Here is a 25,532-nt window from a genome sequence, read left to right on the forward strand (position 1 = left end):
CCTGTACTGCGAGGGCGGCGCGCTCGCGCACCCGCTGGTGTCGCCGATGGCCGGGCGAGACTGGGCGGGCGCGCCGCCGGTGCACGTCGTCTGCGGCGAGGAGCTGCTTGCGGAGGAGGCGCGCACGGTGGCGTGCCGCATGGCGCGCCAGGGCGTGCGCGTGGTCTGGGAGCAGTGGGAGGCGATGCCGCACTGCTTCGCGCTGCTGCTGACATGGACGCGGGCTTCGCGAGTGTCGTATCAAGGCTGGGCCGAGTTTGTGCGGGACGCGGTCGCGGGAAGGGTCGAGACAACGGGGTGCTACGTCAAGGTCGAGACGTTGGAGAGGGCCGAGGTGGATGTAACGAAGCTGACGAACATAAGCGACGAGGATGTCCTGGCTGGCATGGAGGCTGGTCGTAAACGGATACAGGACAGATTTGCGCATCTTTTGAAATAGTACGACGGCGGGTATATAGCTTCTTGACAGTGTCACGCCTATTCCTGCATCATGTGTAGCACCTGTACATTTTGTACTGTCTGAGGCAGCTCTTGGTGATGTACATGTCGCAATAAGTCGCAATAGAAGATGCGATGCTGTCGTGCATAAAATGCATCGAATTCATTAGTAGGGTCTTGTTTGGGCGCGCGTATCTGGAAACGAGTGGCAACCCCAGCTAGACATGGGCAGCGTTGGGATGACGCCCGAGATTCCCACTAATAATAAGTTGCCAATAAATGCTGTTGTCCTTTGATATCTTTGACTTACGATAAGCTGCAGAGTCCGATGCCACGGAGTTTACGCTCCGCCCAAGTCAGGGCAATCAAGCGGCGGCGGCGCCATCGACGGCCTCGATCTGCGTCACGCTGACCCTAGCATTGCAATGCAATTGGCAGGGCTTGCTTCCTTTCGACAAGTGACCTCACCATGATCTTATCAGCTAAATTCTGGCGTCTTGAGCATGGCTTGTCACTCTGACATCAGGAAAATGCCGTTGCAGGGACCTCATTGGTGATGGTTGTCGACAATAGTGGGTGCAGCCACAGATGAATGCCAGGTCGACAGTAGATGATAAATAAGATATAAAATTTGACCTTTCCTTGGTCTCTTTCAATTCTCTTTCAATTCTCTATCAAACACACCCTACGTCAAATACATCAACGAATAAAACATCAAATATGCCTGAAGGCAGAGAATCACCATCCCCCCAGCGCCAGACCGGCGCCCAGCTACACGACCCCCCCGGCCACGGCGTACACTCGGAAAACAAAACCTCGGAGCAGGTAGAGGAGGCTTCCAAATCGGAGTTGGAGGTACGATTTTATTGACCTAGCTATACTATCCTCTCTATTTATGACGCTGACATGCTCCGCACCAGAACCTGTCCTCTAATCCCCGCGGGCCACTCGAAGACGCGGTCGAGCGCAAGTTCTCCAAAGGCCCGGGGAACAAGACGAGTTGATTGATAAGCACTTGGTTATAAATGACAATGTATGATGCGAAATCAATACAGCAATAAACTTGGATAAACGAAATCGCATAACTAGTGGACCATTGAATGAAAGTCCGCCCGCGGACATGTTGATTTGTAAGGACGATGGACGGCCGGTACTTGCCTTTACGCCTTGTATCTACTAAATTTAAGGTACTGTATATGCGCATAAACATTGACAGCCTGGCCAACCTTTTACCATCCATTTCCACTAGGATTACCACTACGAATTTGATTAGCCTAGAATTCAGTGAATAAACTACACGTACGGTCCTAATAGTAAGTTCCCCTCGGCGGAAAGCTCACTGTCTTGGCGCTCCTCCATCGGAGATAAGGCCGGTGGAAGGTTGGAACGGCCAATCGCATCCTAACCATCCAGTCAACAGAGAATAACTGATATACAGACAGAGCGTACGTGGAACTTCCACATCATGCTCAATTATTAATTCTTCACTGCCCCCTTGATGGGGACCAGGTTATCGCCGAGCGGCTGGCTGGTCCAAGATCGGGAACTTGCTAGACATCGGCTGGGACCAACACGAGGGAAACCCCGTTCAACTTCACTCTTGACTACTATATAGTTCATCTTGTAGCTGCTGCTGATTCTGTACTTGCAACATGCTGCCTCACTAGTTTCTAGCATACAGACAGACGTGCATCCAACATCATGACAACTCAGATCCCCGCCACCACCAAGCAGTGGACAGTGTCCCCCACAGACGGCAGCAAAGGCTTCGATGTTCTGAAGCTAAGCGAGGTGCCTGTGACTCCGCCGGGTGACAGCCAGGTCTTGGTTAAGAGTATGCTTTGAAACCTTCACGGAAGAGTCGTCATCCGCTAACAGCGCTATCACAGTTGAGGCCGCCTCTCTCAACGTACGCATGACCAACCATAGTATCATGCATCGCAGCCGCTAACTCGTCACCCTCAACCCAGTACCGCGATCTTCTCATCACCCGCGGCACGTACCCCTGGCTCACCACCCCCAACGTCGTCCCCGGCTCCGACGGCGCCGGCACCGTCCTCGCCGTCGGCAAGCACGTCACCCGCTTCCGCCCCGGCGACAAGGTCCTCACCCTCTTCAACCAGGCGCACATCGGCGGCCCCGTCTCCGCCGCCTACCTCTCCACCGGTCTCGGCGGCGCCCTCCACGGCACCCTCCGCGGCGTCGGCGCCTTCAACGAGCACGGGCTCGTCCACATGCCCGCCGGCCTCTCCGCCGTCGAGGCCGCCGCGCTGCCCTGCGCCGCCCTGACCGCCTGGAACGCCCTCGAGGGCGTGCGCGGGGGCCAGTGGGTGCTCACGCAGGGCACCGGCGGGGTGAGCGTCGCCGCGTTGCAGTTCGCCAAGGCGGCGGGCGCGCGGGTCATTGCGACGACGGGCTCCAAAGGCAAGGAGGAGGCGCTGAGGAGGCTCGGGGCGGACCACGTGCTAAACTACAACGAGGTGACGGACTGGGGCGCCAAGGCCAAGGCGATCACGGGCGGCGCGGGCGTGGACCACGTCGTCGAGGTGGCCGGCCCGGCGTCGATGCGGCAGAGCATCGACGCGGTCAGGGTTGGGGGGGTAGTCTCCATCATCGGCTTCGTGGGCGGCGCGGAGGGCGAGAAGGAGCCGAGCTTCCTCGAGACCCTGACCAAAATGTTCACGGCGCGCGGCGTGGCGATCGGCAGCAGGCTGCAGCTCGAGGACATGTGCCGCGCCATCGAGGCCAACCCGGACCGGCTCCGGCCCGTGGTGGACGACAAGGTGTTTGGTCTGGAGCAGCTCAAGGAGGCGTACGAGTATCTGCAGTCCGGAAAGCACTTTGGCAAGGTGTGCATCAAGATGGACTAGATCAACCCTGCTTTGTCCATCTTTCCTGATTCATAGACCAAGTTCGTTTTTTTTTTTTTTTCGCACATGAGAAGTAGATCCTAAACCATGGTCGGTGGCATCGCATCGCAATAATACGTACAACAAACCTCCGCAGCAGCCCCTACATGCCCGCACTCAGCGTGAAGCCGCCATCCACCACCACCCTCTGCCCGTTCAGGTACTGGTTCGCCGCCGCGAAGAGCACCGCCTGCGCCATGTCCTCGTCCCGGCCCGGCCGCTGCGCCGGCACCTTCCCCTCCATCTTGCCCCCCGGCAGCGCGCTCTTCTGCCGGTCATCACTCTCCTCCTTGGCCGTCATCTCGCTCGGGAAGACGCCCGGCGCCACGCTGTTGACCCGGACCTTGAGCCCGGCCGCCGCCACCTCCGCCGCCAGCATGCGCGTCAGGTGCTCCGCCGCCGCCTTGGACGCGTTGTACGCGAAGTGGTGCTGCGCCGTCTTGATCAGCCCCGAGACGGACGTGATGTTGATGACGCCCGCCGACCATCCCTTGTGCTTCTCCGTGGACCGCTGCAGGAGCGGCAGGAACGCCGCGGTGGTGAAGAAGACGGAGGCTACGTTGGTGCGATAGACGCTCTCCCACTCGTCGGGCTTGGAGTCGCCCGCGTCGAACAGGGACGCGCGCATGTCCTCGGCGGACCGCGCCTCGGAGACGGGGCCGGATGTGCTGCTGATGCCGGCGTTGTTGACGAGGAGGCAGACGCAGTCCTCGCGGCGCTGGATCTCGTCGACGAGCGCGGAGATGCCCACCTTGGAGCTGATGTCGGCGGGGATGGGGATGATTTGCCCGGGCGCCTCGGAGCCGTGGGTTTGGGCGGCGTTCTCGAGCTTCTCTCGGGTGCGGCCGCAGATGTAGACCTTGGCCCCATTGGCAGCCAGGGCTTGAGCAGCCATGAGGCCGATGCCTGAGCCACCGCCTGTTGTGCGTGTTAGAGGTCGTCGCGGCCAGGAGTATTAATAGCCTTGTTCGGACTTGCCTGTTACCACAGCTACACGGTCTTTGAGATCAAAGAGCTTCGATGCCTTGAGATCTTCCGTTGATGCCATTGTATCGGGATTGGTAGCAAAATGTATTTTTTCTTTTTGTAATTGTAATTGAGCAGCGGGCTGTGGGGTGTTAAGTGCAGGGAGACTCGAGCTTCATCTCAAAGTTTAGACTGGTCAAGACTTAATCCTATATAGCATTCATACATACATGTATTGGCTTCTGAGTATACTGCCAATCAAGCTATAATTATGATGAAAGTATGATTATGTAGAGGGCTCTCAGCGTGGGTGGTATTGCTTGACGGCCGAGTGACGTCAACAAACAGGTTCATGACGCGGGACTGGAGGACGCGCAGATGTAATACAAAATTAAAGAAACTTAATAAGATGATTTTTGCTTTATCTACATTTCTTTTAGATCGATCATAGAAGCTTCCAGTTGTGTTAATTGTGTGAATTGAGTTGCGCGGCAGCTGAGGGACCAGCAAACAATCTCATTAGTTACTATAAATCTCCAAACTTGTAGCATGTTGTTCGATTAACCCTCTCTCTTTTTTTCATCTATTTTATTGTGTTTCCCTGCACAAAATTATATTTTCTACTGGATTGGGTTTCTCGTCTTTGCAAGGGCAAGGCTACCTATCGGCTAGTTAGTAGACAGGGTTGATGGGATTAGAAAAGAAGTTACTAAAATTAACCCTATTCATACAGCAGCCAATTCACATAAACATACTTAAATCTAGAAAATTTAAGCATTTTTCTCGTGCAATCTGCAGCTTGTACTCCAGCGGCACGGAGATTTCGGCAACATTGCACCGTATTCGGCTTCTCCACTTGCCCGTACCTTGCTTGGCTTGACTCCCCCGCCAAATCGTGGCCTCGCCTCAGACCTCAGACCACTAAATAATCTCTCTATCCTTATTCAACATCTCTGATGTCACCGCCACCAACCTAGCTCAACGCCCGCCCGGTGGTCTTGATTTCTAGCTGCACGATAACCCCGGGTCATCAAGCGCTCTTGCTAATCCTCTACCATTCTTTTCCATCATTTTATCCTCTCTTGTCCCTTTCACGTTGCAGCCGTGCCCGTTTGCTTAAGTGGCCTGTCCAGCACTGCCCGTGGCACGGGCACAAGTTTCAGTTTCTTTTGTCGCTTACCGACCGGTCTTCAGCAACGCTTCATGCGCTCCATCAACCTTCGCCATGGTGAACGCTCATGAGCCGCTGCAGGCGCTCGCCCCCGTCGACTGGACCGACCTTCCTCAGGATGACCTAGCCGCCTACATCAACGAGCTCTTCTCCCAGGCCATGATTGTCGTCGAGTCGATCCCGTCGCCGTCTTCTGCCGCCGCGCCCGCACCCTCTGGACGAGCTCGCGCCAAGACTGAGTCTGCCGTGCTGCTCAACGATGTCCAGCGGTCTCGCACTCTGCGTCAGCCCCCCGCCAGCTTGGAGGCTGCTGTGGCGCTGCGTAAAGATTGGAAAGAGATCAAGGTCAACCCCAGAGACAACCCTCTGGGCATCAATGTCTTCAAAATGTCCAGCAAGGATGGCAAGGGGGCTTGGTTCGCCCGGCAGAGTGTCCACGAGGGACTGTCGTTTGACGAGTGGAGAGTCGGCCTGGAGCGTGAGTTTGCCGAGAGCTTAAAAGTACAAGGCTCGCCGGGCGTTGGCAATATCAGAGGCATTGGAGCCGACAGGCACGTAGAAGACAGGGACATTGACGGTGCTGGCCATCTCAGTGGTGCGCACGACCCCCTTCGCTCTGCTTCTCGAGACTACCTGCTGACATGAACAGTCTTTCAACTATCCGCCCAGTTTCCAGGTCCTACTTCACCACGAGACTTCATTACCCTCTTGCTAACGTCTGACCTCTCTCACAAGGCAGAAGATGGAGCAAGGGGACTGCGCCAATATGTCATAGTCTCAAAACCATGCAACCACAGTGAATGTCCCCCTCGCCAGGGCATCATCCGTGGGCAGTATGAATCTGTGGAAATCATCCGTGAGGTTCACGTTGAGCCGTCCGTCGCCAAGCGCTCAATGTCCGCCGTCGACCTGGCCGCCAACGATGAGCATGGCACAAATTCCGATATCAAAATGGGCAACTCGGAGCGCCTCCACGATGCTCGGCCAGTCGCCGTGGAGTGGCTCATGGTGACGCGCAGTGATCCTGGCGGCAGCGTCCCGCGATTCCTCATCGAAAAAGGCACTCCGCCTGGCATTGTCGGCGACGCTGGCAAATTCCTCAAATGGGTCACAGCCGGGTCCCGCCGGGGATGGGATGAATCTACAACTACAACAACCGAGAAACAGCGATCAACGGAGAATGCAGACCAGCAAGATGTACCAGCAGTCCCAGCAAACACCAAAGCTACGATGGCAAAAGAACTCACACGCAGCGACAGCATGTCGCAGAGCAATGAAGGCGACGATGGCTCAGTACCTAGCAGCAACGGCATCTACGGCATCATTACAGGCATATTTGGCGTTGCGTCTTCGGTCGTCGCCAATGGTCTAGGTCTCAGCTACGCCAGCAGCGAAGAGACCATCTCCACCATTCCCGCAATCAACGTTCCGGAGGAGGAAGACGGCGACCTGGAGAGCGACACCTCATCCGTCCGCTCCTTTCTCTCCGCCCTCGAAAAGCGCCTCACCGACGAGCCCGGCGCCAAGCGCGACGGTAGCCCGTCCGAGGACTCCCGATCCACCACCGCCACCAACACCACGAACCTCGCTCCCAGCCGAGCCGCCACCATCGGCCCCGCCGGCGAGAAGGAGCTCCGCAAGCTGCAGGAGCGCCGGCGCAAAATCGACGACAAGATGGTGCAGATGCAGTCACGGTTGCAGAGCAAGAGCCAGGGCGACCGCGCCAAGGACGAGGCGTCGCTGGCCAAGCTGCGCGAGAAGCTGGACCGCGAGGCCGCGCGGCAGGAGGACAAGTACCGGCGCGAGCTGCAGAAGCTCGAGGAGCGGCGTGAGAGCGAGGCGCGCAAGGCGGAGCGCCGCCGCCGCAAGGCCGCCGACAAGGAGGAGAAATCGAGCCTGGCGCTGGAACTGGAGCGCGCGCGCGCGGAGCGCGACCTGGCCTGGCAGCACAACCGCATCCTCGAAGGCCAGGTCCGCGAGCTGCAGGCTCAGAACACGCAGCTCGTGGCCAGGCTGGGCAGGATGGGCGGCATGAGCAGCTCGACGCTGCCGCTGGGCAGCACGACGGAGATTGTGGCGGAGAAACAGACCTAAAAAAAGGGTGTCGTGTCGTGTGGGTGATTCCTTGTGCATTACACGAAGCATACTGTCATTGTTGTTGTTTTTGGCGTTTTAGCATATACGGTTGTTCTGTTGTTCGAGTTGGATATGTATTTGGATATCTCATCCCCAGTTTTTGAATATATGCATCTGTTAACTCCGGCTTCGAAAGCCAAGTCTATAAAACCCAATGTCTATCCATCCACGTAGCGTCTATTTTTCCATTCTCATCATTGAGATGTGCGTTGTTCACATGATCTTGTCCAGTGCGTCCATCAGCAGTCGCGAGACGACATTCTCCTTGCCGCGCGCCGCCTGCTTCAACGCCGCGACCTCGGCCAGCAACCCCTCGCTCGCCGCGCCGCTCCCAGCCAGCGCCAGGAACCCGTACACGATCCGCGTCGCCACCGCAAACACCCGCGCGTCCGACGCCCACCCCAGCGGCCCGTCCTCCCTCCCCTCCACCACCCGCCGCAACCCACCGACGCCGCCGCGCACCCACGCGTCCAGCGCCGCCAGCGCCGCGCCGTCCTCAACCCCTCCCCACGGCCGCAGACCGTCGAACGCGGCCGTCCAGCGCCGGGCCTCGCGCACCTCGTCCACGAACAGGTTCTGCTCCTCGACCGCGAACAGCGCGTCGTCCACTCGCAGCGCCTCCGCGAGCTGCTGCTCCGCGGACGCACCGCTGCCGCGGACGAAGCGGGTAGCGACGGCGGCGCGGAAGGCGGGCAGCGGGCGGAACGTGGCGACGAGCCACCGCAGGAGCCATTCGGCGGCCTCGACGGGCACGAGGGCGACGCCGGCGACGCGCGAGAAGGCGGCGGAGCCCAGGTCGCGCACCTCCTCGTCATCGTCGTTGAGCGCGTCGTACAGGGCGAGCAGCACGGGGAGGAACTCGGGTGCCTCGCACCGCGGCCCGACGACGGTGAAGAACGAGCGAAACGCCTCCGCGGCGGCGAATCGCGTGTCGAATGTCTGAGTTTTGGATTTAGCACTTCCTTCACCAAACAAGTAAAGCATCATGGGATTCTTACCTTGTCGTCCAGGCCGGCATCGGCCATCAGCACCGCCCAGCTGCTCAGACCTTCGGGCGTGAGCCGCCCGGCGACGCGCAGGGCGGCGACGATGCTGCCGCCGGCGCGGATGGCGGCGTTGGAGAGCGCCGGGTTCATCGGCCCCAGGGGCAGGCACGCCCAGAGGCTGGCGAGCTCGTCGAGCGGCAGCCCTGGCGTCTCGCCGCCGCCGGGGAGCAGCGCGTCGAGCACGTCGGCCAGGTTCTCGACCGCGGCGGTCTGCGCCTCCAGGTACGTGGTGCGAAGCGCCGCGTCCGAGTACAGCAGACAGAGGGACAGCAGCGTCTGCTCGGACGTGCTTGCGGGGCTCCAGAGCTTAGGTATGGCTTCCAGGGCGGTGACGAGCGTGTTGACGCCGGCGTGGGGGTTGAATATGATGTCGCGCAGGGCGCTGATAGGGTCGGACGACTGGTGGGCTAGGAAGACGTCGTTGATGACCTTTTGCGACTTGAAAAGGGCCAAGTTGGACTTCTCAGACAGCGGGGGTGTGCTGGGTTTCAGAGGGAGGCCCTCGGCAAGCTGCAATGCCCATGTTTGGTTGAGGACCTCGAGAAAAGCAGCGACGACGTCTGGGCAGTTGGCGTAGTCGGTCGCGATATTGCAGCTTGATAAAAAGTCAACTAGCTCAGGCAGATCGGCTGTATCCAGTTAGCAAATCACGATCGCGAGTCTTTCGTCGCACCGTCTAGGCTTACGTTTTAATTGATCGAGAGACACTTCGCTCAGTCTCTCAAACACAAATTTGAGCGTCAGAAGGACGCCGTGGATATAGTTCAACCGCATGCCCCCGGATGCACTCTGTGCCTGGCCATATACCTGCTTTATCGTTCCCAGCCACTGATCATGGAGCAAGCAGGAGCAGAGCGTCCGCGCCGCCATTTCCCTCACGTGCCAGACGCTGCTGGACAGGTAGTGCGCGACGTCGCCCTGGATCTCGTCGCGGAGCAGCGCCGGCGGCCCGGCCCGGCGAATAATGTCCAGCGCCGGAAACACCGACTCGGCCGCGGCCGCCGACAGCGGCGACGTCACGGCCATGACGCCGTGGCCGGACCGGAGCAGGCCGCGCAGCACCTCGGGCAGGTTCGGGTAGCGGTGGTACGGGATGCGGTTGGCCTGGCCGTCCCAGCCGGCCTCGATCATCTGCTTGCTCTCGTGCGAGCCGAACAGGCAGTCGATCAGGCTGCGCAGGAAGATGAGCCCGCAGTTGCGCACCGCCCACACCTCGGACCGCAGGCCGCCGGCCGCGAGCTCCAGGCACCGCGGCAGGTACGCCTCGGACTTGTTGCCGAGGGCCGTGAGCACGGAGCTCTTGAAGATGTCCTTGAGGCAGTTGTAGGCGTGCACCTGCGGTAGCTGCGTGTCGTCAATCTCGGTCACCTGCGCCTCGGTGCCGGCGATCTTGATCAGCGTCTCCATCACCGAGTCGAAGGAGGGGTTGACCGCGTTGGCGGACAGGATGCCGGTGATAAGGGAGGGGATGCCGGCCGAGCGGCGAGTAGTGGACACTTGGGAGTTGATGGCATCCATAGCGCCGTGGTACCAGGTCAGCAGCATATCTTCGTCGCCGTCTGCTCGTTCCAGGTGCTTGCTCTGCTGGCAGCAGGCCGCAAACGTGGCGGAGACGTTTGTAAAGGCGCCGCGATGTCGAAGGCTGCAGAGCTGCTCAAACGTCAGTCTTCCGATGCCGAGATAGACGTCTTTACTGGGCGTCACCGCGCCCTTGCGCGACTTGTTCCGCACGGCCAGCACCATGATTCGCATTAGGTTGCTCGACTCGTGGATGGAGCGAAAGCTGTAGCTGATGAGGCCCTTGGTATCGAGACCCTCGAGCTCCTCGAGCTCCGACGGCAGATGTCCCTCGGGCGAGTCGTCGCAGAGGATGTACTTGACCGACACCCACGCGCGCCGGCAGCACTCGAGCAGCCGCGCCTGCAGGGCCCCGACGACCTCGTGCATTCCCGCGTCGTCGAGCGGCAGCTCCGAGACGACTTGCCACATGCCGCACAGCGAAGCAAAGTCGCCGTGCACGGGCGCCTCGAGGACCGCGCGGCCGAGGTCCGCCTCCGCGAGGGCTATCTTGCGCTCCAGCTCATCGATCATGCCCGATAGCAGCGCGATGCGCTCGGCCGGCGTGTCGAGGAACCGGTAGAGGAGCTGGTTCACGCGCGCCGCGCCGTCAGCGTGGTCCGCGCGGGCCGTCCTCCGCGCGAGGTCGTTGGCGCGGCGGGACAGCTCGCAGAGATCTGCAGCGGCGTCTTGTGTTGAGCTTTCTGCGTCGGCGGCGCGCAGTGAGAATCTTCGGTACCTCGCATCCGCAAAGATGAACTTGAGCACGGTGGACGTGACCTCGCGCACGTCCTCAAAGGGGTCCATCAGGAGGTCAAACAGTGCGCGAATCCACTTGCCGTCAAACACATCGAACAAGAGCGTCTGGTCATCTGCCGTCTCCCACGCTTTGCCCTTCTCGCCCTCCATGCGGAGTATATGTCCGAGTGCTTTGAGCGATGCAATGTGGCGCTGGTAAGACGCAGTCGGTACCAGTTCTTCGCACAAGAATTCCAGATACCACTTGAGGAACTCTTCATGGTAGGTCAGACACTGCACCAAGCTCTCCTCGGGCAGTGTGATGAGATTGGTCCTATACATAGCTGGCGCCGGCGCTTCGGTTGCGGCCTCCCGCTTCTTCTCCTTAGCCGCTTTGGCGCGGACCCGTGGGATGCTACGCTTCAGAACGGAGATGGCGCCGCGGACGCGCTTGAACATGTCTCGCGCGCGCGCCGAGACGTCGACGCGGAACTTAGCATCTGGGTCGGCAAAGAAGGCGCCCAGGTGCTTCTGAAGAAGTTGAAGCGCCCTCGGAGAGTACGGTTTCGTCGTGGAGGGCGAGGAAATGAGGATGGAGAAGACGAGTGAGCGGACCTCGTGCGAGGGGTGGCCAAGCACGCTCTCGAGGACTTCTTCTTGCAGCACGATAGAGCCGCCGTCGGTTTGGGCCTGGCTGTCCGAGTCTAGGTCTGGTTCCTCAACAAGGCCGACTCGTTTTCCCGTCTCGAGCGCCGCAAGATGGATCAGGGCTGGTATATCAACATGAAGCTTTTCGGATGCTGATACAAGCCGGTCATTGTTCATCTTTTGCAGGAAAAGTAAGGCCTCCTTCCTGTCGATCTTAAACAGAGGCAAGAATACGTAGTTCTTGATGCGCTCTACGAGAGAGGGCTCTTTCGTGACAAACTCGAGTAGCCACGAATGCCAGAGATGAATGCTCGGGATCTGGTCCGCGCCAGCTTTTCCTTGCCGCAGCATCCGGTATAAGGTGACGATCATCTTTCCGGCCGCGGGGCACACAAAGTGGCGGCACATCCAGTCGAACAAGTCCTCTACCAGCACGCCCCAGACCTCCATCGGCGTGCGGCCGCGCGCGTCGCCCCTGCAGCCCTCGTAGCTCGCGCGGAGGTCGTCGAGCGTGAACACGTGCTTGCCGAGCAGGTGGTCCAGCGTCTTGATGGCCGACTTGGCCACGGGTTTCGTCGAGCGCCGCGCGACGATGGACACGAGGTCGTCCAGGAGCGCCGCCCGGCTGCGCGCCGCGGCGTGGGGGTCCGGGTTCTTGCGGAGGAGCGAGGCGACGAGGTCGAGGACGAGCCGCATGGACCGGTGGTGGTCGTACTCGTTCCACTCGATGTAGAAGTTGAAGAGCCGGAGGACGACATCGTGAGAAAAGGCCCAGCAGCGCAGGTCCGGCGACGCGCACTTGGACGCCTGCTCGACGAGCCCGCAGAGCCTCACGCAGGCATCGCCCGAGACGGACCTGGGTTGCGCAGCCTCGGAGTAGAGGCGCTCAAACGCAGAAGCAGCAAGCCTGGGGAAGAAATCAGCATAAAAGTTTAATTATATTGATTTATTGCGTAGCGTAAACGATGCATACTCATGTTGTAATTCTTGCTGTTGGCTCTCTAGAAAACGGATCAGTTGGCCGGCATTACTCAACACGCCTTGGTCCAGCAAATCTTGCTGAGCAGCCATTGCTGCGGGCGTGTTTTGTCGAGAACTGGCCGGATGATTCAATAGCAAAAGATTAAACTCAAAAATATTTCGTCAAGTTTAGCATGGCTTCAAAGTTCGACCAATGAGTCAACTAGTCATTTTGACACTAATTCTCATGTGTTTCTCGGCCATCTCATTGTGAAATCGCTTTCACTCTACAAACTTAGACCATGGTTCTAGTGAGGTTGTCGACTCTTTCACTGGTGCACGTGACCAAGCACGTGCGCAATTTTGCCCTTCCACAAAGCGTAAACCCACCAAATTGGTATGAAAAAAGTCCAAGGAGCGGGGCCGAAATATCTATAAATCTTCTGGGACCCCCCGCCCATTTCAATCTTTTCTAGCCAACCAAACCAACACCGTCCTGACCACCAATTGATATATCTCTTGGGAGACTGACACCATGTCTAAGATCACAGTCGGTATGTGAATTGCACTTGTTGTCGTTGGCTTCCCAGCATCTCGCCGATGCCGCTCCAGGAACCAAACAACACGAAACGAAAAAAAAAATCCTGCCACATTGATTCTAACACGCCTCTTCAGCTAATGTCCGGACGCAAGTCCAGGAGCTCCTTGAGTACTCCAACGAGACCAAGAAGCGCAACTTCCTCGAGACCGTCGAGCTCCAGATCGGCCTCAAGAACTACGACCCCCAGCGCGACAAGCGTTTCTCCGGCACCATCAAGCTGCCCGCCGTCCCGCGCCCCAACATGGCCATCTGCATCCTCGGTGACCAGCACGATCTCGACCGTGCCAAGCACGGCGGCGTCGACGCCATGTCGGCCGACGACCTGAAGAAGCTCAACAAGAACAAGAAGCTCATCAAGAAGCTCGCCCGCAAGTACGACGCCTTCATCGCCTCCGAGGCCCTCATCAAGCAGATCCCCCGTCTCCTCGGTCCCGGTCTCTCCAAGGCCGGCAAGTTCCCCACCCCCGTCTCCCACGCCGACGACCTCTCCGCCAAGATCATCGAGGTCAAGTCCACCATCAAGTTCCAGCTCAAGAAGGTCCTCTGCATGGGTGTCGCCGTCGGCAACGTCGAGATGGAGACCGAGCAGCTCCTCGGCAACATCATGCTAGCCATCAACTACCTCGTCTCCCTTCTCAAGAAGGGCTGGCAGAACGTCGGCAGCCTGACCATCAAGGCCTCCATGTCCCCCCCCAAGCGCCTGTACTAAGCTATTTGTTTTGGCTTGGTGCTCGCGTTGTTTTGGTGTCCACGACACCATAGACGACTGAAAACATGGGCCTACGGGTATGGGGAAAGGTCATGTGTTACGAATTCTTAACTGAACATGCGTAATGTAAATTCAATATACCCGATCAAGCTCAATCTTTGCCATCTCCATGTACGTGTCCGTCTATGTGTGTGTGTGTGTGCATGCGTGCGCGCGGGACAAAGTGCTTGCGGAACGACCCTGACATTAAGCAATGTCTTGCCTGAATAATTCTCCTCCCATGAAAAACAACCACCAAGTCCGTCTATAACCATCTGTACGGTCAACTGCACAATTAGCAGCAACATCGAGTCACTCGCCGTGCCTGGCGCCCCCACTTGGTTTGGCATCGTCACCTTTAAGTCGATCGAGCTTGCAATTTTTCTGGTTTTGTGACAGCATCATATACATACTGGTTCTATATAGGTCTATGTAACCGTGATCTTCTGTTTGTTTATTGCCCCCGGCCGACTAGCAGCTTTTTGTGACGCGCCAAGCAACCAGGCCTCTGCGTCCAACAACCCTCGTGAGCGTGTTCCAGAGGCCATCTTCGCCAATATCCAAGTCGTCAAGGTTTAGGTGCTGGCGGTGACGCCAAACCTCACGGAAGCGCAGCCCCTGTAAGCCTTTATTTGAGAGATAGGGATCCAGCCACGTGGCGGAGGCTGGTGCTATGAGGTAGGTACCGTTCTTTTCTTTCAGGTACTCTTGGTTTCGGCGGTCTGCGGGAGTATCACAGGTTGCGAGTGAGGTCAGCTGCTGGAGCAGGTCGTCGCCTTTGATACCCATAACGTCCTTGGTTCGCAGGACTTCATTTTTGCCATTGAGCAACCAGATAGGCGGTGAATATGTTTTCCACCAGACAGCATTCGTGGCGTCAGGCTGGCCAGCCATGAAGACTTGGCCGGGAACGATACCTCCTTGGTGATATACCCCCATGAGTACACCAAAAAACAGGTTAAAAATAATCCATGCGCCTGTCCATACACGTAATAGTGCCTTGTTTGTGGGAATTTGAACAGACGACAGAATGAGTGGCACCGTCGGCAAGAGAAACCTGGCCTCCTGATGCTTGAATATTGACAGGACTGCCAGCCCTGAAATGGCGGAGTAGAGTCGAATGGATAGGTGAGGCTTCGTTACGAACAGCACAGCAGCAGGCCCAAGTAGTAGTGGTAGGTTCGCGAGCGAGTGCTGGTACCATGGGTGAAGCCCATGCTGGGCCAGGTTGGCCGTGTCCGAGTTGTACTTGAAGTTGTTGAGGGGGGTTATTACTGGTCTGTAAATTAGGTCGGTCCATGTAACTGAGTCGGAGTTGTAGAATGCGGTATCCAGCGCAATCGCGACAATGGAGGTAACAAGGGCAGCCGAGACCAGGACTGCGAGAGAAAGAGGCCTGCCAAGCTGTCAGTGGCGGTGGCTTACATGGGAGGGGGTGCCGAGCTTACTTATTCAGGAAATGGGGTATCAAACGAAAGCCTGGAATTAAGAGAAACGCTGGAAATGTAATGCGATTGAAGATGCCAAACACGGCAACAATCCCGAGACCGAAAGAAGACAGAAGGGTAGATTGCTGCTAAAAGGGAGTGTTAGCAGAGGCGGTCTGGTGAGAAGCTAGCTCGGTTATAAAAAGGCCAGCTTACCTTGGCGTCCACAATGCGCTGGATCAGCACCAAGCTCCATGCCACAACTAGGGTCTCTATGGAATTAGAAAAGGTATGCGTCTGGTAGGTCCAGGTCACATAGGAGGACGCGACGAGTAAAACTGCCACGCGACGATGGCGCGGCGAGGGAATCAGCTCGTGCAGAGCCCAGTCCTCAAGCACGAAGCTGATAAGGAACATGAGGACCCTGAGGGTCCAGAAGACCGCAATGGGAGGAATCTCTCCATCGTTGCCGTTACCAATCCACAGCCAGCGCAAGAGGAGCATCGGCAGGCCGTAGACGGGCCATAATGGGAACACGCTTCGAATGGGATTGTCGTTTGTGAATTCCCAAGTTCGTCGCACGGGGTAGCTGAATATTTCGCCTGCAATTTCCAACTGGTCAGCTTGAGTCGCACAAGGCGCTGAATGTGTGGTAGGAATCTGCATCTGCGACGCGCCAGCTGGTGGTCTCGAGTCGCACGCGCCTAGGCAGAGAGGATGTCCAGCACTCACCTGCAATCACTTCGGGTCCTTGAAAGTTCTCGTCGGGGTGGAGGTAGCTTGGCGAAAGGGCAAACCACAGTCGGATGGCGACGAGGAGGAGATAGGATCGCCGCCACATTGTTCTCCTGGTCGGGGCGAGTTGCCTCTCAGGGCTTGTGGGATAGCAGCAAGCAGAGGCTGGTCGGGGACTGCGAGCAAAGCAACGACATGGGGTGGCTGAGAGTCGGGCGCGCTCGCGCCAAATGAATAGATTATCCAAGCTCCAGACAGTGTAGTAGGGGAAGAGAAAACGGCTGGTAGGTCGGTCGGTAGAGCGCCGCCGTTGCTAGTCGATGATTAGATCGGAGTAGGTATCGGGAGGAGAAGAAAGGAAGAGGGTTTCCGCCCAACGAAAGAAAAATTAAAAGGGAAAATAAGAAACAAGAGAAGTGGGAAGGCTGTTGGAGAAGGGAAAGAAAAGGAAGGGCCTAAGGAAGATGAGGTGGAATAGAAAAGAAACGAAGGCGTGGTCGTTGCTTGTCTGGGACGGATGGCCAGGACAGCGAGCCGACAGAGACAGAAGCAAAACCGCAAGCGTGGCAAGTTCCATTACAGAAGGTCGAGGCGCTGAGCTGACGGCGGAGCGGGTTGGCTTTAGCAGTGCAGCTAGGCAAGTCACTGTTGGCGGATTAACGGGTACCTGGACGCGCCAGTTACCGTGTGCACGGTACCTGCAAACGGCAAAGTGAAACATTGGGCTTTGGGCCTTGCAGGGGGCACCTATTGAGACGCAAGCAACCTGAAGTTTCTGGGGCAGTACGAAAGTAAGGTCATAACTAAGTATCGAGCTAAAAGAGCCTCCAAAATTAGATTTGCTACTGCTAAAGAACAGGTAGTTTACAAACGATGGCATGTCCCGAGTGCAGGGTGGCATGACCTCATCACCGGTTATGGGCTTGATCATTTTGGGGGAGATGCACACGGGGTGATTGGACGTCGCAAAACTTCGAGCCGTCATCAAAATGTCCAAGTGACGTGTTCGCAAGGGTGAGAAAAAGGGTCATGGTTTTTCTGACATGGAAGAGAAAAAATCATCCAACTATCATCCAGGGCCTCTGTAAGTGATTCAACAGCAATTGGCAAAAAGGGGGCAGGAGTGGCCTGGCGGAACAAAGAGTCAGGGGGTCCTTGACAGAATTTACTGGAGCCGCCCACTGTCGTTCTCGCTAACCAGTCTTCGCTAAGCCCTGGGCCGGGCCGGCCGCAGGCTACCACTGGTGAGCATCCACCCTCTAAAAGCAGCAATCTCCACCAGCTTCAATTTATTAATTGCATCGAACATTCCACGCGACGAGATTACCTAACAATCCGAGGGTCGTTGGAGAGGATGGTTTCGTCCGTTTCCGTTGCGAATCGATTTACAAAATGGTTGGTCTCAAAACCGGCAAAATCGGCCCATCCCTCAGCATGGCCATTGTCTATCCGTCCTCGCATTGTCTCAGCGGACTCTGCGAGCGGTACTAGCCCTAGAATACACTCGCGAACATCTAAACATTCCAATAGTAAATTGAATAGCTGTCAGAGCCTGTCAGTTCGCAAGTAGGCCTCGCGGCACTTGCTTGGTTCCGAGACAGCGTTTGGCAGATGGAGTGGCAGGCTGCCCGCGCCAGTCATCGAATGTTGTCATGTCCATGGCACGACCAACATACCATCCACGAGGAGTCTGTCGCATCAGCAAGAAAACGACCAACAGCTTTAGTCTACTCGGATTTGGGTCCGCCTTCGAAGCAGCATGGTTTTTAACAAGGCACAAGTACGCCACAGTTCCTTCTAGGCCATTCCATTAGTGTAGCTGTGTCACAAACTGCTACGAAGCAACAAAGGCGACAAAAGCAGCGCAACGCAAACGTGTGGCAACTGATGCGCCGATGAGCCATGAAAGGTTCCGAGGAGACAAGACTGTAACCTCACGCCATTGACTTCCATGTCATTAGGTGATACTACGTTGGTTTCACCAGCTTTTGAGCGGAAGCGTTTCGCGTTGCTAGGAGTACAAGACTCCTCCCGCCATATTTACTGAAAGGGAAAGACCTTGACCTGCGCGGGCGTTACGCTGCCAAAGAGATGCAGACCAATCGATGGCCGGATGTTCCCACCAATTATACCTGCTGCCAGTATTTTGCAGTTAGAATTGGAGTCCAAGGACGTTGCCCAAGGTAATAATAGTATTCGCGCCTGCGATCGCTTGTCTAATCAGAGTTGGCAGTTGGGGCTACCGCTAGATCCCGTGCTTGTGGCTACTCCGAGCGAAGAAGTGAAGAAGAAAAAGACAAGTAAGATATCTCAACTAATCACTGTCTCCAGCAACTCGCTGCTGGTGAGATATTGTTGTTAAAGTTGTCTTAAGCAGAAGCGGCTGCTGGTCTTTTCAACAGGCAGCACTCAGGGTTTTCGGTGGACATCCTTTTTAGTGGACAACCAGGTCGCACCAGGCACTGTGCCAGGCACCAGCGCGTTGAGTACGAATAGTATCTTATTTTATTTTAAGCAAACACCTGCACCAGCGACAAGTCAATCGACTTTCCTAGGTATTTAATCAGCCTTCCATCCCTTTCTTCGTCACTCTCCTCCTCCCCATCACCAACAGCACTTACACAAGCGCATGTACGAGTAGGTCTCCTCCCCATCTCCCATCTTACCTAGCGCCGCCAGCGCCGCCTGGCGATGGCGGCTGCCTTCCAATCACAGTCACCGTCCGAAACCCCGCAGGTACTTTCTGCCCGCTTCTTCCACCTGACTCTTGCCCTGCCCAGCCTGCTTTCTTTCGCAAAGCTGTCACCTCTTCTGCACAAACAACGAGCCAAATCGACATCCAGCATCTACTTATCCATCCAGCAACAGAAACCTCGCCTTTTCTGCTCTTTCATCTCATCCAACCAACTCTCTGCACCTCTCCCGCTTGCAAAATGGCCGACCCGTCCAAGGCGAAGATCTGGCTGATGACCAACGACGGCGTCAAGATGGAAGTCGGTACGTTCACGCCGTCCTCCGCCATCTAGGATTCCCGTTACATGGCGGCCTCTTCGACTAACCAAAACATAAACAGACCGCCCCGTCTGCGAGCGCTCCATTCTCATCAAGCACCTTCTCGAGGATCTCGGTTCCGACAACATTTCCGAGGCCAACCCAGTCCCCATCATGAACGTAAGCCTCGGTCGCCCGTATTCGCCCTGCGTGCCTAGACGTGAACGGCGAAACTAATGGAGGTTCGACAGGTGAACGAGGCCGTCATGCGCAAGGTCATCGAGTGGTGCGAACATCATCGCAACGATCCCGCCCAGGGCCCCGATGATGAGTCGGATGCCCGCAAAAAGACCACGGACATCGAGGAGTGGGATCAAAAGTTCATGCAGGTCGACCAGGAAATGCTGTTCGAGATCATTCTCGTACGTTTTCCCCATTGCGCTTCAAAGTCTCGCAGCAGAATGTCGAATGCTAATCTGTACCCTTCAGGCCTCCAACTACCTGGATATCAAGCCCCTTCTGGATGTTGGCTGTAAGACCGTCGCCAACATGATCAAAGGCAAGTCGCCTGAGGAGATCCGTAAGACTTTCAACATCACCAACGACTTCACACCCGAAGAGGAGGAGCAGATCCGCCGTGAGAATGAATGGGCCGAGGACCGCTAAGCGCGTTGCTATAATGTCTGCGTCAACTTAGGTGTTGATGCATTTTGTTTATGCTTCCTCCATCGTTTTGTAACGGTCACCTTTTTTCCGCTTGGCGATTGACGATTCATGGGTCACTTACTCCGTGACAAGTGACTCTGAGCTTGCCAATCACTACACTTTCTTATAGGCGTTCGATTTGGGTTAGGACGGGCACGGCTAATGGCGCTGATAACTCATACTGTTTCTGTAGAGAATACGAATAGCAATGATGTGCCAATCAACAAAGGATGCTTGTGAATCTCTATAGATGATCCTTAGAGATGCTTAGGACCCACAAGCAACTGTAGCAACAAATCGGTGCTGATGTCTGACGTTGTCTTTTGCTTTTTTAGTTGGCGACTTCGAGCTACAGTACGTCGGTACACGGGCATCAGGAGCGGCCTTCACTTCAATTTCAATATGGCGCAGGACGTCTTGATTTGAAATTTTTTTATATTTTTCTTCCCTTACTATAAGGTTTCCTCCCCTCATGCTTTTAAGGACAAGGGAGTTTTTGCTGCGAAAGATTGACTTTGACAACGACCCCAATGCCCTTCCACCACTTCCATGCCAAAAATAGTGCTTTTCGTATCGTCTTCTGTCGTCTGAAAGCGTTCCATAAAAATCTTGTTCATATGCCCAGAACGGACAGTGATGGTCCGGGTTTCCCCAACGCAAGGGGGCAAAAAGGCGATTTCACGTCCCTTTGTGGTCGTTTTTTAGAGAGCCGAAACAAAAACTGCGCCGTTCCCAAAAGATGTTGTCGGTATGTTGGAGTAAAACAGTAAAAAGGAAAGGAAGCGACGGAGAGAGTGACGAGGCTCGCGCATTTAGATGCCGAGCTTGGTCTTTCTCCAGTGTCTGCGCTTAGCGTTGTAGCTGTGAAAAGGAGGAATATCATGTTAGCCGGAGTCGTTCCACATTTTGATTCGGAGAAGAGCGTGTCGATGCCGCCCTCGTGAGGTGGTGTTGGGCCGGGGAGGGGAGAAATGGAGCGTACCGGACGGAGTTGTTGGTGCGCAGACGGATCCATTGGGGCACAGGGCGGTTCTGCTTCTGCGACTTGGCAAGCTTCTGCTTGGTACGGAAGGACTTGAGGCTCTGTAGGGCGAGGCAAACACGTTAGCAAAACCCATGTCGTCGTCATTTCGAAAGTGTCCGTTTTCGCTCGTCCGAATGGCAACAACAAAGAGGTCCTGAGATTTATTTCGTCCTGGTTCTCGCAAATCTGAGCGTCCACTCATCCGGGTCAGGGTGCTCGCGCAGCGCAACCCATTCCGCAAATGCGTTCTTCATGGGCCATTTGCGAGAGTTGAGGTTGACCATATGCGAGATGATGACAGCCGGCGGGAGCATTTCGAAAAATAACAGGGAGCTCTTTGATGTTGCCTTCGACTCGGAGAGATGGTGATATATTCGGAGGGAGAGGTTAGGGGGTGTTCATACGGGCATCTTGACGGTTTTATCGGGCGTTGTCGATGATGTTCCTTTGGATTTGCGTGGAGTTGCAAAAGGATTTTTGGGCTTGGAAGCGGAGGGCTCGGTCGCGCCACTCGAGGGCGTAAAGCCCTAGTAGCGAAAAAAGAGTGTGGGTGTGGCTAGTGTAGGCAGTGGTGGTGGGTGTTTGTGGCGTAGTTGGTGCCTGAGGCATTAAAGGGCACGGGGACAAGTGGGGCCTTATTGAGCTCGGCAGAATGAATTGAAGATGGAGCAGGCGAGGATGCTGCTCTGCCATGCCAGGTCTGCTGGGTCGCTTTTATTATTAGTCTCACTACAAAAGCCCCAGCCAAGAAAGGCCAACGTGCAAACAAGTGCGATTTTGGGTGTGTCTGTCTCACGATTGACATTTCCCTGTCGGGTACATCAAAGAGTGCAGTGTGGCTATCTGCATACATTTTGGGAGGGAAACCAGATGCCGTGGCAACTTGGGTTGGGCTCAGAACTATAACTAGAAGCAGAAGTCATATCTGAAGAAAAGCAGCGATATAAACCACGGCCGTGTCAATGAAAGAATCATGCGTTATTGGCACAGACGCGGCGATCCGGATACGAACCACTTAGAGCCACCGCCAAGCTGCGGCGGCTTTCGCGGCCAAGTTTAATACGTACTTGGGGGATCGTGGTAGAAGTGATCGAGAATGAAATGAACCGAGCTATTCTGCGTCGTGTAAGAATTTATCATGGACTCCAATCCCATTGAGACTCACCGGTACTCGATCGACATGCTCGCCGAGGCCTGCCCAAGTCGGTAGCGAGCCGCTGCGGGTCTCGCCTAGCCATGAATGCCGTGTCCGCAGGCCCCTAAACTTGTTTCTTGTCCAGGCTTCCCGATTGCCCGCCCGCGCCCGACCTTGGGAGCCCGCCCAGGGCAGGCAGGGCAGAATAGGGGACAACGCCGCCGGATTTCTAATGAACCGCGCCCCTCAAACCTCCTCCCAGAAAAGACAGTCGTTGCTTCAAGATATCACCCTTTTTTTCCTTTGCTCTTCTTTTCATCTCCGACATTTTTCAAAGAGTTTCTCTCTTGGGACGACCTTGCGCAAGGAAAGATAACTTTGGGCTTTTTTTCTTTTTCTTTACTATTTTTCTAATACGCCTACGATACCCATTCTCGCTTCTTCGTTCCCTCCAGGTGGCGACAACTCGACGCGCCAGCCCGCCGCCCACCTTCCGTAGCTCCTCTCCGATAAATAAAAAAGACACATATTCCGCGACAAAGACGCCAAAGAAGATACACAAACATGGGTGCCAGCGTCTCGTGGCTGTCTGGCATGCTCTGGGCCAAGAAGGAGATTCGCATCCTAATCCTCGGTCTCGTACGGCACCAACCCTTCCCTTTTGGCTCGCCTTGACCTCCGGCTGGGCAGCGTTGTATTTTGCGCAAATGACTGGGCGCTGACTCGCCTTCCGCGACCGTTAGGACAATGCAGGAAAAACGACGCTGCTGTACAGGTTAAAGGTATGATCGCATGGCCCCCGTCGCGCCGGAGGAACGACCTCGGTAGCTGACACAGTAACCAGATTGGCGAGGTCGTCACGACGATACCCACGATAGGATTCAACGTCGAATCCGTCACATACAAGAATCTAAACTTTAACGTCTGGGTACGCTCTGCCCCAATATCGCCCGCCCCCAACGTTCGCCCGGGTGCAACTCAAAACATGCTGACAATCTCCGCCCCCAACCAAGGACCTCGGCGGCCAAACCTCGATTCGCCCTTACTGGCGCTGCTACTACGCCAACACGGCCGCCGTCATCTTCGTCGTCGACTCCACCGACATTGACCGCCTGCAGACGGCCGCCGACGAGCTCGCCGCCATGCTCAACGAGGAGGAGCTCAAGGACGCCGCCCTGCTCGTCTTCGCCAACAAGCAGGATCAGCCCGGCGCCAAGGGCGCCGGCGACATCTCCGAAGCCCTGCGCCTCGGCGAACTGCGCGACCGCAACTGGAGCATCATGGCGTGCTCGGCGGTCGACGGTTCCGGCGTGAATGAGGGCATGGACTGGCTGGTGGTAGGTTCCTCTTCCTCTCCCTTGCCCGTCACCTGGACCTGCATCGCTCTGCCTGTGATGTGTGTGCTGACGCCCATTCTTCCCCTTTTAGCAAACTGTCTCGCAAGAATAAGGCGACGCGCGCCAGCTCCTCTTCGCTGCGAGGCAGCTTTCTCACGGAATTAGACGATATTTTGTACAACAAAGGAAATGATGAAAAAACGTGAAGCAAATAGTTAGGGATAACATCAGCTAGGTAGACGGCGCTATGCATTGCGCCCGGAGAAGCGGCCAAGAAGCAATGCAGACTATTGCGGAATTCAGAACCGATGCAAGGTCAATGGGAGGGGGGAAGGATGAGGAAGACCCTCTCGCCCGGCGAGAGAGGGAATTGTCATGCGCCGCTTCGATTCGATGCATTATTAGTAGTCGCGCAAGGTGGTCAGTCAGGCGGCGGACGACTTCGACATTAGTTTTTTTGAACACCAATCAAGCACAGCAAGTTTCTCTTCTTCTTGCTCTTCTTCCTTCTGCCATCTTGGCGTATCTCATGGTTCTCAAACCTGCCCCGTGGCTTGATGCCTCGTTTACGTACGCGAGGAGTCTCGTGGTGAGATGACCGCTGTGGTGCTACAGGGTAGGTAGGCGGAGCAGTTGCGTCGCATGTTGAATGAGACGCAAATGCAAGGCGAGGGCTCTTGGTCTGGTTTTTTTTCGGTTCTTGCGTGTTATAGGTTATTTCCCTTTCTAAATTTTAATTCATCATTGTGAGACCCAAAGTGCGCACGAGTGCGGTCTGTTGTTCGATCTCGTCCAGTCTCCAATTCAGCGCCTAGGCGGTTGAGAAATCGCGAGGATACAACACCTCATGACACGGCAGCCTTGACGAAGCCGGGGAACTGACACAGGAGCAAAAATACATCAATGACTGTAAATATTTATTAAGAAATCATCACTCGTAGTACAAGGGGTTTGGCGAAACTTGGTTTCGTATTTATTAAATAGGGACTAGCCAAGGAGAAGTGTATATTGTTCGATACAAGAAAAGGGCGACAATTTCCAAAAACAGTTTACAAACCATCGCAAACCCAACAGGGATCCCTGAATACACATTGTATCTTCGGGCTGTCTTCCTTTGCCTTATTCCCTTCTCTTTTTCTCTTTGGTGCGGATGGTCAAGAGCCCAACATCTCCACCACAGGCATATGCTTCTCCCGTTCGCTTCACCACCAGGGTTAAAGCTACTAATCAAGAAGGAACGCTCGTGGTGAGGACCGACCTTGATGAGAGCGTGATCTAGCACGACACTGCTGCCACCCGCCTTTGTTACTATGTAAGCTCCAGCACCTTACATTTGAGTGGATTGCGAGTATCCTGCGATACAGGCGCCAGATTGGGTTGTATCTGGCCCAGGGAAGTGAGGGCAAACTGCGTGGCAGATTGCCATCATGCCTTTACCACCTGTATCGCCAATCCCACTGGATCATGGCGCAACCAAAGTCACGCCACGATCCCCTGTAGAAAGGTGTCCTACAGTTGCCCCATGGTTCTGTCAATGAGCTGCCTGAAGGCGGCCCAAGTGAGCACCAGAGGCTGCGAGAACAACAGCATTCAAGCCATGCGCAGCAAAGCACAATTGCTGTTGCTCCCACTTGCACAAACTCATCCATCCTGATGGTGAGCGTGCATGATTCCGTCGGCATCCAGTGCCCTTATGCGCGGAGATGCTCCTGTCATCTCGGCGTGGTAACGGTTCATTGCTTCCGTGACGGCCAGCTTGTTGAGTGGGGGTGAGAGCCAGTCTAACCGACCCAGACAACGGCGTTGAATCGATGTATTGTTTATCAACTTTCAAATGCAGCTGTATTGGCGTGACATTCGTAAAAGCGGTAGCGTATTCGATCCGTAACTTCGTGGTCGTCATAATTCGTAAAAAACAGGCGTAACGAGAGACGGTTGGTGGCTAGCACACGGGGTATCATTGTCGTCTCAGGTCCGATGCTGTGATGTAGAAAAGGAAGAATCCGTGACGGAAACAACAAGAAAAGAATAAAAGAAGTGAAAGAGTTCATCTCGGACCAAGCCGAAATCTGTGCATCGCTGCGTATCCCTCTTGTCTTTAACCCAAAGTTATCGAAACAAAAGGAAGAAAAATGGTAAACAAAAGGAAAAAAAGAAAATGGAAAAAGAGAAGCCGGTTTGTAGAGATCCCTGTCCGCTTGTGAAAGCATCCTATACCCGTCCGGAGCCAGCCATTGTGTGGATGAGAGAATATACTCGG

The 25,532-nt window shown here is 55.7% G+C and overlaps 11 protein-coding genes across 11 annotated transcripts in view; 7 read left to right on the plus strand and 4 right to left on the minus strand.

The window, feature by feature from the left end:
- Positions 1-439, plus strand: part of ISF_00995 (hypothetical protein) — a gene marked incomplete at both ends in the record, with an annotated part of 1,355 nt that extends 916 nt beyond the window's left edge. Inside the window, one exon of the mRNA XM_018844602.1 lies at positions 364-439. Within this exon, the coding sequence (XP_018709052.1) occupies positions 364-439 (76 nt within the window). The remainder of the gene's footprint in view (positions 1-363) is intronic.
- A 719-nt stretch (positions 440-1,158) lies between these two features.
- ISF_00996 (hypothetical protein) lies at positions 1,159-1,442 on the plus strand (the record flags this gene model as incomplete). The annotated part of the gene is made up of 2 exons (XM_018844603.1): positions 1,159-1,293; positions 1,359-1,442. 2 exons carry the CDS (start codon positions 1,159-1,161, stop codon positions 1,440-1,442), a joined length of 219 nt encoding a protein of 72 aa, XP_018709053.1.
- Positions 1,443-2,139: 697 nt separating this feature from the next.
- Positions 2,140-3,308, plus strand: ISF_00997 (Alcohol dehydrogenase superfamily, zinc-type; the record flags this gene model as incomplete). The annotated part of the gene is made up of 3 exons (XM_018844604.1): positions 2,140-2,272; positions 2,328-2,347; positions 2,409-3,308. The coding sequence occupies 3 exons, from the start codon at positions 2,140-2,142 to the stop codon at positions 3,306-3,308; spliced, it is 1,053 nt and encodes a 350-aa protein (XP_018709054.1).
- A 142-nt stretch (positions 3,309-3,450) lies between these two features.
- On the minus strand, positions 3,451-4,395 carry ISF_00998 (short chain dehydrogenase/reductase family; the record flags this gene model as incomplete). Its single annotated transcript, XM_018844605.1, has 2 exons — positions 3,451-4,265; positions 4,344-4,395. The coding sequence occupies 2 exons, from the start codon at positions 4,393-4,395 to the stop codon at positions 3,451-3,453; spliced, it is 867 nt and encodes a 288-aa protein (XP_018709055.1).
- Positions 4,396-5,538: 1,143 nt separating this feature from the next.
- Positions 5,539-7,578, plus strand: ISF_00999 (START-like domain protein; the record flags this gene model as incomplete). The annotated part of the gene is made up of 2 exons (XM_018844606.1): positions 5,539-6,079; positions 6,134-7,578. 2 exons carry the CDS (start codon positions 5,539-5,541, stop codon positions 7,576-7,578), a joined length of 1,986 nt encoding a protein of 661 aa, XP_018709056.1.
- Positions 7,579-7,833: 255 nt separating this feature from the next.
- Positions 7,834-12,680, minus strand: ISF_01000 (HEAT repeat protein; the record flags this gene model as incomplete). The annotated part of the gene is made up of 4 exons (XM_018844607.1): positions 7,834-8,559; positions 8,619-9,295; positions 9,353-12,516; positions 12,583-12,680. 4 exons carry the CDS (start codon positions 12,678-12,680, stop codon positions 7,834-7,836), a joined length of 4,665 nt encoding a protein of 1,554 aa, XP_018709057.1.
- Positions 12,681-13,104: 424 nt separating this feature from the next.
- Positions 13,105-13,879, plus strand: ISF_01001 (60S ribosomal protein L10a; the record flags this gene model as incomplete). Its single annotated transcript, XM_018844608.1, has 2 exons — positions 13,105-13,123; positions 13,245-13,879. 2 exons carry the CDS (start codon positions 13,105-13,107, stop codon positions 13,877-13,879), a joined length of 654 nt encoding a protein of 217 aa, XP_018709058.1.
- Positions 13,880-14,389: 510 nt separating this feature from the next.
- ISF_01002 (GPI mannosyltransferase 4) lies at positions 14,390-16,186 on the minus strand (the record flags this gene model as incomplete). Its single annotated transcript, XM_018844609.1, has 4 exons — positions 14,390-15,314; positions 15,367-15,494; positions 15,562-15,947; positions 16,078-16,186. 4 exons carry the CDS (start codon positions 16,184-16,186, stop codon positions 14,390-14,392), a joined length of 1,548 nt encoding a protein of 515 aa, XP_018709059.1.
- A 2,827-nt stretch (positions 16,187-19,013) lies between these two features.
- ISF_01003 (SCF complex subunit Skp1) lies at positions 19,014-19,737 on the plus strand (the record flags this gene model as incomplete). The annotated part of the gene is made up of 4 exons (XM_018844610.1): positions 19,014-19,077; positions 19,154-19,251; positions 19,323-19,493; positions 19,561-19,737. 4 exons carry the CDS (start codon positions 19,014-19,016, stop codon positions 19,735-19,737), a joined length of 510 nt encoding a protein of 169 aa, XP_018709060.1.
- An 851-nt stretch (positions 19,738-20,588) lies between these two features.
- Positions 20,589-21,114, minus strand: ISF_01004 (Ribosomal protein L39e; the record flags this gene model as incomplete). Its single annotated transcript, XM_018844611.1, has 3 exons — positions 20,589-20,637; positions 20,759-20,859; positions 21,031-21,114. The coding sequence occupies 3 exons, from the start codon at positions 21,112-21,114 to the stop codon at positions 20,589-20,591; spliced, it is 234 nt and encodes a 77-aa protein (XP_018709061.1).
- Positions 21,115-22,499: 1,385 nt separating this feature from the next.
- ISF_01005 (ADP-ribosylation factor-like protein 1) lies at positions 22,500-23,384 on the plus strand (the record flags this gene model as incomplete). The annotated part of the gene is made up of 4 exons (XM_018844612.1): positions 22,500-22,574; positions 22,780-22,863; positions 22,949-23,272; positions 23,364-23,384. 4 exons carry the CDS (start codon positions 22,500-22,502, stop codon positions 23,382-23,384), a joined length of 504 nt encoding a protein of 167 aa, XP_018709062.1.
- Positions 23,385-25,532: the final 2,148 nt, after the last annotated feature.

This window comes from Cordyceps fumosorosea (genome assembly GCF_001636725.1).
Source record: "Cordyceps fumosorosea ARSEF 2679 chromosome Unknown scaffold_1, whole genome shotgun sequence".
Classification (NCBI taxonomy): Eukaryota; Fungi; Ascomycota; class Sordariomycetes; order Hypocreales; family Cordycipitaceae; genus Cordyceps; species Cordyceps fumosorosea.